General features: G+C 49.0%; 1 protein-coding gene across 1 annotated transcript in view; it reads right to left on the bottom strand.

Moving 5' to 3' along the window:
- The window catches only part of OSBPL10 (oxysterol binding protein like 10), a 235,570-nt gene extending 225,822 nt beyond the window's left edge, over nt 1–9,748 (bottom strand). Inside the window, exon 1 of the mRNA XM_036760115.1 lies at nt 9,456–9,748. Coding sequence (XP_036616010.1) covers nt 9,456–9,748 — 293 coding nt within the window. The remainder of the gene's footprint in view (nt 1–9,455) is intronic.
- Nucleotides 9,749–12,386: the final 2,638 nt, after the last annotated feature.

Below are 12,386 nucleotides of genomic sequence, written 5' to 3'. Positions count from 1 at the left end.
TCCAGGCCTTGCACCTTACAACTGGATGACCTTGGCCAAGTTCCTTTATCTTCCTCATTGATGAAACAATCAGAAGAGACGCTTTCCAAGGACCCTTCCAGCTCCAATGACCAATAAGAACGATGCACTCACTTCCTCTCCCACCTGCAGAGACCCCACTGAGAGGTGGTGAATCCACAGCACTTCTCCCTAATAAAACCGAATCCCAGGAGCCCCCCCCCCACAGCATCTTAATTTCATTGTGTCGTTCTAGGTGGGCATCCTGAAAAAGTGTATAAAGCTTTTGATTTTTACTGACATTTTGTATTTTCTTTGAAAATACCAGAGAAAGAGCAACACCTCTTGATTGGAGTTGTTTTTGCTATTTTCATCTGGACCCCCAAACTTCATTGAGCCGGGGAGCTCCCACTGAAGAAACTGACTCTCCTAATTCTACCCATTCATATCAGCATCTACTCTGCCCCTAAATGGGCACCACAAGGTTAATGGGCTTGCCCTGGGTGGTACTGCCAGTGTCTGTCAGAGACAAGACTTGAACCCAGGCTCCCCTGGCTACAAGATCTGCTGACCATCATCATCTAAGAAGAGCTAAAGCATTTTCTTTCTGGATTATAACCAAATAAAGTTCTGCACTGTCTGGGTTATCAAAAATCAAATTAATGAGGGGAAGGGAGGTTGCCATTTTTAAAATTTTTACACTTAGTTTTTGGTCCTAATCCATATCAGGCCAGAGCCAGACTAAGTGGGTCATTACGAGAACTCAAAGTCCCAAGAAAATCATTTCTGTTGTCCCCTTCCAGGAGGTGTCCGCTGCCATTACGTTTTTCTTTTCTGACTCCTCTGTGTAGGGTCCAGAGCATGTCTTCCTCATGGCCCCAGGCCATGGATCAAAGAAATTAACTTCCTCTTAATATGTGGCCAAGGAAAAAACTGGAAAGACAGTGGGTGCCAATGACCAGGGAATGGCTTAAGAAAAAGCGGTCATGGAATATTATCACATTATAAGAAATAAAGAATATAAGGAATTGAGAGAAATACAGGAAGACTTGTATGAACTGATGCAGAGGGAAGCAAGCAGAACCAGGAGGCCATCATACACGATGACCATTATGACATAAAGGAAAGCAGTGTGTTAATGATCTGAGTCCAAGAAAACTGATGATGACATACACTTCCTTCCTCTTAGTAGAGAGGTGGGGGCTGCAGATACAGAATGTGGCATACGCTGTGTTGGCCAATTTTGCTCAAATGCTTTTCAATGTTATAATGGATATAAATTGGGGTAAAAACAAATTAAAAATATGAGTAAGGATTGATTCAAAGGAATTCCTTATGTTTTTAAGTGTCTCTACTACCTCAAGAAGCTGGGGATGGGGATGAGAAATAAGGACCAAGAAAGAGACTCTGAGCATATTTTCTAAAGTCAGATCTCCAGAAGACCAATCAATCAATGAGGAGGTATTTATTAAGCATCTGCAACAAAAGTTCTTCACTTTTTTAGTGTCACTCTTTCGCAAGTTGGTCAAACCTACGAGGACCCCTTCTCAGAATGTTTTTAAATGCATAAAATAAAATACATAAAATTACAAAGGAAATCAATTACATTGAAATAGTTGTCAAAATATATTTTTTAAGTTTATGCAATTTCAAAGGACTTATGATGAAAAATGCTATCCACCTCCAGATAAAGAACTGATGGAGCCTGATGCAGGTCAAAGCAGACTATTTTCACTTTACTTTTCCTGTGGGGTTTTTTTTCCCACAATATGGCTAATACGGAAATATGTTTTGCACAACTGCACATGTATAATATATATCAAATTGCCTGCCTTCTCAAGGAAGGAGAATGGGGAGTGAAAGATGGAGTGAAATTGGGACTCAAAATTTTAAGAAACAAATGTCAAAAATTGTTTTTACATGTAATTGGGGGGAAATATAAAAATTTTCAAAAAAACAAAAGTTGATGGATCCCAGGTGTGAAGCCCTGGACTAAAACGCACTAGGCACTCTGCTAAGCACCAGGGGCATAATACAGGGGCAAAAAAGAATACATCCTTGTTCTTAGAGAGCTCAAATTCTATCAAGAGAGACAACAGGTCCATGTACAAATATGTCCCTGGATAGCTGAAGTCAATTCTTGGGCTGTAATATTAAATAAACCTTGAAAATGGAATTCTATTTGCTAGAAAAAATGGCTAAAATTCCAGTGGGTGACAGAGAAGTATTTGGGGTAACTCCCAAATCCTTAAAAGAGATTAAAATAAGGAATCAAAGAATCTTAAGAGAGTAAAAAGGTCGACTCCATCTCCTACCTAATACAAGAATCCTTGAAGCAGCCTGGACTGATGGGGGCCCAGCCTAGTCTTAAATACCTCCACGGGCAGGCAGAGAAGTGTGTGTCATTAGAATTCACATCACAGTAAAATCAACTTTCACCTACCTCCACACCCACACCAAGGGCACTTGGCTGGTACACCCAGATGAGCATACTGATCCCATTCAAGAATCAGCCTAGCAACCCAAGTTCTCCTACAGAAAGGTGGCTGTTACCATGGCAACAGTTTAAGGGTAGATGGGGGAAAAAAAGAAAGGGTGATGGGGAACCTTTCCAAGACTCCCATCAGGGACTGCTGGAGTAGGAAGCGTTTCCAGCAGAGAAAACACAGCCCAGTAGCAGAAACCCACAAGGTAAAGGGAATAAAAGATGCAAATTGCCTTAGCCTGATGGAAAAGAGTGATGGAATTGGAATGAAAGGACCCAGGTTCAAATCCCGCCTTGTCGGCTTCCTACCTTTGTGACCTGGGGCGAAGCCTCTCACCTCCACAGGCCTCAATTTCCTCATCTGTTAATCAGCAGGTTTGACTTGATGACCTTTCTTGAAAGTCTATGCACGGTCGACCACAGCAGAGAAGTGGGAAAACGAGAAGCGGGGGCGAGGACGGGATCCCTGACCTCGGGATCTGCATCATTCTCAGAGAGGAAGGAGTTGTGGGCTCAGATGGGCCAAATGCTTATGAAACAAAGTAGAAAGCAACTAGTCTGTAATAGTGAACATCAGGGGAGCCCTAGTTTACACAGAGAGTTTTACCTAGGTAGGATAGCCTTCAAAAACAAAACACCCCAAAACAACACCTCAAACTCATTACAGAGCAGTGGCTGCTGAGCCTGGTTTGTTTTTTTAATATCTCAAGGTTCCTTCCATTCTGTCCCACAGAATCTCAGAGCTGAAAGGGCCCTCAGGTGCCACCTTAGCCAACCCATTTCTAGAGCAAAAATTCCCTCTGCATCTGCCCAGACAAGGTGGGGGGGGGGGACCCAGAGCTTCCTCAGACCACCCACGTTACTTTTGGATGCACTAAGTGTCAGGAAGTTCTCCCTTGCCTCCAGCCCAAATCTAACTGTATCCATCTGTTGCTCCAAAGCCCATCCCTAGCCATGCCATATAAGAGCTGCAGACATCATCTAACCAATACAGAGTTCAGCTGGACCACCAGCCACCTGGTCCTGCGAGCTAATACCGACTGACGTACTCAAAACAGAATTTAATTTCAAAGTAACTATCAAAAAAGTGACTGCAAGGCCCCCTGCTTTTAGAAGGCAGAAGGTTAAGTGGCAAAACCCAATGATGAGATGGTATCCACCTTCCAAAGAGGCTAGAGACCCACTCCACCACGCACTCTCCAGTGGGAACCTTCCCAGAAATTGTCATCTTCAGAGTTCTGGCCACAGGAAGGGTTCAGCTGGAAAATACAATTCCTCTTCAATTCAGCTGTTTCCTGAATGCCCAAAGGATGTGTCAGCTGAACTAAGCACTGAAGGGGTGGAGGTGTCTATAACAGCAGAAGGCCTCCAAAGGTCACCAGACAAGACAGACTAAGAGGCAATCTAGGGGTTATGGAGGGAGTCTGCCTGGAGTCACAGGACCTCGGTTCTAGGGTCTGCCCAGTCACTCAGCACCCAGGCAAGCCTTTTAAAGAAGCCATTAACCCAGGTTTCTCCACCACCACTCCCAGCCCCCAGCTCTGGCTGCCTTCCTTCCCTGGACCTCATTCATCAACAGGCCTAGATTTAGAGTCAGAGAAGCTCTGCCCTCCATGACCTTGGATGTGTCACAGCTGATTTCTGAGCCGCAGTCCACTTATCTGAAATAGGAGGGGAACAGTGTCGATGGCCTGTGAGGTCCATTCCAGGTCTAGACCGATTACTGTTCCCATCCTATGACAGGGTTCGGGACTTAATGAGACCCTGGGGACCATCTAGTCTAACCATCTCATCACACACTAGGAAACAGGGTCAGAGAAAGCAAACAGCTCGTCCAAGGTCACACAGGAAATAAGAAACAGAACTGAGTTGCAAACCCAGATCCCAAGGGAAACTACTGACATTTACATGGTAATTTAAAGTTTGTAAAGCACTTTACATACATTATCTCACTTGAGCTACACAACAACCCAGTGGAGCTATTGTATATAATAAGCCCAATTCCGTAGACTATATAATTAAATATAATAAGCCCAATATAGGGCTTATTATCCCCAGTTAACAAGTGAAAAAGCATATTAAGTGTAAGAGGCCAGATTGGAACCCAGGTCTCTGCTAAACCCAATCCGTCCTCCACTCAGCTGCCAAGCCCCCCCATAAGCTTCAGTGGCTCCCCATCACTCAAGAGCAAATATAAACTTGCTTGCACATGTGAAGACCTTCAGTCTTTCCTGATCAAGCCATCATTCAACAAACATAAAGCGCCCAGTACGTGCCAGGCACTGTGCTAAATGCTGGACATGCAAAAAGAAGCAAAAGATAAGATACCATACTCTCCTCCACACCCTTGCAGTTCCACCAAGACCACACTCTATTCCTCATCTCTGGGTCTCACCCTGGCTTGGAATGCTCTGTCCCTTTGTATCCCTGTTCAATTCCCACTTCCACCAGGTGGCCTTTCCAGATCCCCCAGTACTAACACCTCCTATCTCACAAGGTGGCCCATCTAGTCTGAATTATACCTAGTATGGACTTAGGCATCTCTCCTATTTGAAGGGAAGCTCCTTGAGGGCAGGGGTTGGTTTTTTGGTTTTGTTTTTTTTTGCTTTTCTTTGTGTCCCAGTGTTCAGCACAGTGCCTGGCACACAAACAGTAGGAGTTTAATAAATGCTTACTGACTTGACTCCACACGAGGTCCAGTGTTCTTTCCACTATCTCAAGCTTCCCTTCAGAGACTAGAGCAGGGGTGGGGAACCCGGGGCCTCAAGGCCACACGTGGCCCTCTAGGTCCCCAAATGTAGCCCTTTAACTGAAAATTCACAGAGATTGGGATTCAGTCAAAGGGCTGAACTTGAGGACCCAGAGGGCCACAGGCGGCCTTGAGGCTGCACGCTCCCCACCCCTGGACTAGAAAGCTTCTAAATCCCTTCCAGCTTAAACAATTTTAATTCAATGAAAGAGGAGGGAATCCAGCAGACGAATCAAACTTGGAAGCTAAGGTGTGGAAAGACCCTGAGCGTGACCCCAATTTCTTCTCTGCTCTATTACCCAGAACATTTAATATTTACCTTAAGAAATAAAAGCTTTCTTCAAAGGAAATCGTCAACTTCTCACTTTTAAAGATAAACTTACCTGAAAAGTCCCTGAGACACTGACTTTGCCATCCTGGCAAAGGAGAAAGCAAGCCCTACCTTCAAACTAAAGTCAATATGGTAGAGGGTGAGTGACAATGTGGTGCCATGGAGAGAGGGTTAGCCTAGTATCAGGATGACCTGGGTGTTCAGATCCTGCCTCTGACGCTCACTAGCTCTCTGAGCCAAACACATATTTACTCATTCACAGACCAATCACCAGGTGCACCAAAAGACACCAAAAGAATCATGCATCTTTGAATGATGCTAAAACTCAAGATCATGAATTTGGAGCAGGAAGGGATTTTAGGTACCGTCAAGTCCAAACCTAGGAATTTACAAATGAAGAAACAGAGGCCCAAGATGGTTAAATAATTTAATTAATAATTTAATTAAGGTCACATAGGTAGTACATGCTGGAGCTGGGATTCGAACCCAGGTCCTAAGTTAATGGACCTACCTTTCTTCCCTGTCCTACCAGGCTCCCTCGAGGGCAGGACTCAGGTCCCATTTGCTGCCCTATCTCCCTCTGAGCCTCAAGCAGCACCTTGCACAAGGCAGGCCCTTGAAATGGATCCCTATGACAGAACGGCCCAGCTCTGCCTCGTGCAGGGGATTGGAAATTTTGGCAGATACACCTGGTAACTCAGCCCTAGTCTTCCTTAATCACTTCCTGAAGCAATTGGTACAGTACCACAGGTGCTCAGTTTATCAAGACAATGCCCGAAACTGCAGGAAGTTTTTCTAAAAAATTATACTTCCAATCTGCTTTTCCCTAATTCCACCCCCCCCCCCCCGCAAAAGCAGCCCTATTTTACTGAGACTTGAAAAATAAACCTCAGTTCTCAGAATTAATCAGCACCACATGCAGGTGCCGTGCCTAAAAATGAGCAATCCTACAAGAGCTACAAATGGATAGAAACAGTGTTCTGGAAAGGCTGCTTGCTGCACCAATCAGAGCACAGAGGGCAGTAATCCCCACTTGGGGTTCATACACCTGGGAAAACACCTGTGGGTAGACAGAAGGCAAACCTGGTTTTCTTAGCTTCAACCTCATTTGTTACTTGAATAAACTTGCAGAGAATTATCAATGTATTTCAACAAATATGTCCCACATGTGAAGTGCATGCTGGGGATAAAAGATGAATGACAGGTACCTGCCCTCCAGGGGCTTATAATCTTTGATCACAGCTGCAGAGCTGGAAGGAACCTCCAAGAATATCTAATCTTCATCCTTCCCCCCATTTCATACTTGATGAAACTGAGGCCCAGAAGGATCGCACTGGGAGTAAGCAGCAGAGACAGGATTTGGCACAGTGGCCTGGAGTCAGGAAGACCTGAGTTCAAAGCCAGCCTGAGACACTAGCTGTATAACCCTGGACAAGTCACTTATCTGTTTGCTTCAGTTTCCTCATCTGTAAAATGGAGATAATAGGTCCTACCTTCCAGGGTTGTCATGAGGATCTAATGAGATAATAATTATAAAGCACTTACTCAGTGTCTGGAACATAGTAGGTGCTAATAAATGTTGGCTATTATATTATTATTATTTCTATTTGAACCTAGGTGCTCCAACTCTAGAGCTCTCTCCATTGTACCACACTGTCTCCATCTACAACACATTCCAAGTTCATCTTGGAGCCATCCTGTCCCTATCTGCTGAGGTCCACTTTGGCACAGTGGAGAGAACCCCAGAATTGGAAGGCCTGGGTTCAATCCCAGCTCAGCCTCTACTATCTGCCCTGTGACCTTAGACAAATCATTCATGTCTCCAAACCCAAGTTTCCCCATGTAACAATGAGGGAATTAAACTATTTCAATGAACAAGTATTTACTAACAAGCACCTACTATGTGCCAGTGCTAGGCATATACAAAGAAGCCCAAAGTGAGCTGACATTCTAACAGATGGTCTCCCCAGTCCCTCCTATGACCCTGCAATTCTAAGAGTACTTAGATATTTCTTTTGGCAACATAGTTCAATGAACACCTGAGTGCCCACTGGGTGTGATGCATTGGGTCAAACCCAGCTACTTAGTCTCAGAGGAAGAGAGCTTCCTCCAGCCTTAGCCCAATTCTGGATGCAGCTCCTCCCACCTCCACACTGAAGCATCAGGGCAGGAGGAGACTCTAGAAGAACGGCATGATACAAGACCTACCATAAATCTGCCCTGGGTCACTCACATAGTTCAGGCAGAAGGATGTGGGGGAATACACATAAACCCCTACCGGGAGGCATTAACCACTGCCACCAGTACAGACCTGGCAAACATCAGCCTCCCAAAACAAACAGGAGACAGAAACAAGGCTAGGCAAACACTGCAGAGATCAAAAAAGACTCCAGCAGGTGTCTCGGATACCCAGCAACCTGGCTAACCTGTGCACATCTGGCCTGTCCCTAACCTGAGATAAGACTTTTCACCCCTTCCCAACCCCCGCCCATATAAACACCAGAGGAGATTTCAGATTGGATGCAAAAGCCTGCCTTAATTCCAATTCCGATAAAATCCTCCCCTCCCAGACGATTATAAAAGTCCTTTAATATACTTTGCATGTGAATTAGATGCATTGGTGGCCTGGAAAAAGGCAATCCCGGGCGTGAGAGCCCTCAATACACACACACTCAAAGCCGACAGAACCAAATGCCCCAAGGTAGTAACGTTAATACTGAAAGTAACTGTCTCCCAGATGAAATCAGAGCCTTTCAACAATCCAGGTATTCTGGAGCTGTCTAGATCGCCTACCCACCCACTCTACCTGTTCTTTATTTTGCTGAGAAACTGAGGAAATGTTGGGGGCAGAGAGGGGAAAGGCTGGCAGCCAGGAGCAGCAAAAGGAGGACTCAAAAGCGAAAGTACAACTTAGGTCTCTTCTCCCAATCACAAGATTCTTCCAGCAACGGAGCGCTAACCCAGCATCCGTCTGGAAAATTTCCTGGGTTTCCATCTTCCCAGCCACCCAACCAGGGCACACACCAGAGCAAGTGACCGGCTGCAAGGATGGGAGGAGGCTGGGGGAGAGCTAGCCAGGGACACGGGGCAGTCTCGTTGAAAAAGCGAAGGATAAACCTGCTTCCAGGCCATCCCCAAAAGATGGGCCGCCACTGGAGATGCCCAAGTTCTTCCGGACCTGCGAGGCCTCTGGAAATCCGCACGGAAGACTGGCACCAGCAAAACCACGCCCTGTGGCCCTCCAGGAGAGCAGAGGTGTCCTTTAAACGGTATTAGCAATTCCCGAATCAGGGGCATTTTCAAAGCCAAGTTTAAAAGGCTGGTTAGTCTTGGGAGACAAGAGTCGGGTCACTGGTCATCCTTGGGGTCCCCAAGTGGAGCTCCAGGAGGACGGGCTGCACCTTGCCTTAGCCTTGGGACCAACTGGGATTCTTTTCCACTACTCTCTAAGTGGCTATCCCCAACAGTTTGGGAGGAGGGGGTGTGTGGAAGAGCAAGGGACCTTAAAAAGACACGTAACTCGGTGTTTGAGCCCCCCCATTTTTTCAAAGCGCAAATGACTTTGTGGAGCTGGGTTTCAGGAAGGGAGGAGTGAAAGAGAGACTTCTTTTAAGGGGCACTTTTTTTTAAAGCAAAATGCAAATGATCTTCCGAGCTGGGTGGCCCGCCGTGGGGAGCTGCTGGCTGGGGGAAGCAAACAGCCACTTTGTGCAACCCCAAACTTTGGGTAGGGGGTGCATGCTGGGGGGCTCGTGCGGCTGCCCCTCGCTACACCCCCCTCCCGGCGTGGGGAGGCTGCAGGCGTGCATGCCCCGCGCGCACAGGTACGCTGCCCGGCGGCCGCAGAACCGCCGGGAGTGACCGCCCGCCCCGGGCCTCGGCCCCCGGCTTACCTGTTCTGCCAGCCCTGGAGGAGGTTGGTGTACTTGCTGAGCACGCCCTCGAGGGCCGGCTCCCTCCTCCGGCCGCCGCTGCCCAGCCGGCTCCCCGCCCCGCACGGGCTGGCGGCCACCGAGCCGGGGCTGCTGTGGCTCCCCCCCTCCAGCCGCCGGCCCCCAGCCCCGCGGGCCGCCCACGAGCCCGACGGCGACGAGCCGGCCGAGGTGGCGCGGCTGCTGCTGCGGCTGCTGCCGCCGCTGCCCGCCCCTTCGCCGGCGCCCGCCCCTGGGCTGGCCGCCTTGTCCATGCTCCGGCGGCCGGGCCGGGCCGGGGCCGGGCCGGGCGCGCTGCTCTGGCCGCCGCGGGGCCGCTCCGGCTCGGGCTCGGGCTGCCGCCGCTCGAGCTCGCGATCCCGGGGAAACGCCTGACTCATACGGGAGGGCGGAGGGGGAGGGGCGGCGGCAGGGGGAGGAGGCAGGGCAGGGCAGGGGACGCGAGCCAACCGGGCTGGAGGCGCCCGGCGGCCCCTCCTCCGGCCTCCCTCCCGCCTCCGGCTCCGGCTCCGCTCCGGGAATCTGGACCCTCCCCTCCCCTCTCCTCTCGGGGGGCGCCCCCGCCCCGGCAATGCCCACCGACCCCCGTGGAGCGGATGCGTGCCGGGGTCCTTGTTTGCAGCCCACCCGGGAGGGGTGCCACGGCCGGCGTCCTACGGTCAGGAGCCACTCACCTCCTGGGCGACGGTGGGCAGAGGCTCTCCAGGTGCTGTCCGGGTTCCCCATCGCGTCCTCCAAGCCCTGTGCACCCGAACACCTGCAGACCCTCGGGGCAGAAAGGTGCGCCCGCTGCCGGGACGCCTGCAAAGCTCGGACTGAGAAGCGGGCAGGACTGCGCCCGCAGCCATAGGACTTCGTGGACGCTGCGCCCCGCACTGAGAAACAGGGCAGGGGACCCCAAAGCCCGCCCATCCCCTGCTCTACAGTCCGAGTTGGCCTCGAACACCGCTGGCCAACTTTGGTCTGCACTATCTAACGTTTCTTAAGCGCCCACAATTTGCGCTTTTATTTGTGTGGCTTTTGTAGAGAATCTGGGGTTTAACACATTTTTTTTAATGAAGTTTTAAAAAAATAGATCCGTAATTCCCTTTAAGGAGCCTTCTCTGTGGTAGAAGGCTCAATTCCTGCCCGGAGGGATCTACAAACCCAGGAAACATAAATAATTCATGCGTTCAGAAACTGGAACTGCAAAAAGATTCAGATCTCCAGGGGACGATTCCCCCTCCCCCCCCCCCCCCCGCCCCTTTTCCTTTAAGTTAGCTCTGAAAGCTCTAATAGAAAAGCCGCGAAGCCCACTAAAGTAAAAACCGTATCCGGTTGGCCGTTTGGGCGGAGGTGAGGGAGAAGGGAGAGTAGTGACCCAGTGCTGGAGTCCGGCAGACTCGGGTTCGATTCATCCTGCGTCAGATACTTACTGGGTTGAGATACTTAGAAATTCATTTAACATCTCTGAGCTTCAGTTTCTTCATCTGTGAAATGGGGGTATTCCATCCCACTGGGTGGTTTCGAGGTCACATTGTACACAGGTTGCTTTGTACACTTTGAAGTGCTATATAAATCTAGGCTGTAATATCAATTAGTGCTGCGAATTGACAATCCAGGGCTGCTAGCAAATATGTATGTATGTGTGTATATATACATATATACACATATATACACACACATATATATTTTAATCCTAAAATGTTCCCTCAGTAACCTTTATTAACTAAAAAATGTCTTAGTTTCTGTCTTTTCTTCTTATTTATATTCCAGAAGCTGCGTTTGGGAAGAAATTAAGCCTAGATATGAGCCTTGTGCGGTGGGGCTTGGAAGGGGCGGAGGAAAGAAAGAAGGGTCTACAGGTCCTTAAAAGCGTAGGGCCCTTTTTGCCCCAATGAGAAGAGCAGTCCTGACCCTAGATCCAGTGGCCCAGAGCCACGGAGTCCCAGAGTGGTTCAAGGACTGGAGACTATGCCTACCAGGATCCACCCAAAAAACCAACAGCAGTCAACAAGGGTTTACATGGCAGAACAAAGTGGCATGCTTGGCTTGAGAAGAGAAGACTGTTAACCCAAAGACAGAGCTCCCCAGCTGTCTTCGGGCCCTCGGAAGGCCACCACGTGGAAGAGGGATCAGGTTTGTGGTCAGCTTCCCCTCCCACCCTGGGATAGAAGAGGGGGCGGGGAGGTGTAAAGGGGCCAATTTAGGTTTGCTGTCCAGGAAGGCTTCAAGCTGAGCAGAAAGGGAAGTGGGCTGCCCGGGAGGTCCCCTCACTGGGGGCCTGGGGGCCGGGGTGGGGAGACCTCTTGTTGGGGATGGAGTAGAGAGGTTTCTCCTTCAGGTTCAGGTTACTTAACCTAGCCGACTAAATCCCACCTTCCTCCGGAAGCCATCCCTATCCCCTCATTAGACCGTGAGTTCCTTGAGGCCTGGGGAGCTCTGTCTTTTGCTTTCTTTGTATATCAAGCACTTCGCAAATAAGGAGGGATTCCTAATTGGTTATTGACTGACCTGCTCCCAGTCGGTCACCTGAGTGGGATCTTCAGCCAACTCATGTTTCCTAAAAGTAGAGGTCCCCCGAGGCTCTGTCCTTGGCATTCTTCTTTTACTGTACTTGTTCAGTCGCGTCTGACTCTTCGTGACCCCGTTTGGGGTTTTCTTGGCAAAGATACTGGAGCCATTGGCCTTTTCCTTCTCCAGTGGATTAAGGCAAGCTCAGGTCTTCCAGACTCCAGACCTAGCACTCTATCCACTGAACCGTTGCCTCCCAAGCAATCGGAGCAGCTAGTTGGCACAGTCAATAGTGTCAGGCCTAGAATCAGGAAGACCCATCTTCCTGAGTTCAAATCTGGCCTAGGATACTTACTAGCTTTGTGACCCTCTGGAAGTCATTTTACCCTGTTTGCCTCA

Source organism: Trichosurus vulpecula, chromosome 5 (assembly GCF_011100635.1).
Source record: "Trichosurus vulpecula isolate mTriVul1 chromosome 5, mTriVul1.pri, whole genome shotgun sequence".
Lineage (NCBI taxonomy): Eukaryota > Metazoa > Chordata > Mammalia > Diprotodontia > Phalangeridae > Trichosurus > Trichosurus vulpecula.
Note: the sequence above shows the minus strand (reverse complement) of the source record. Positions and strands in the feature narration are given on the sequence as shown.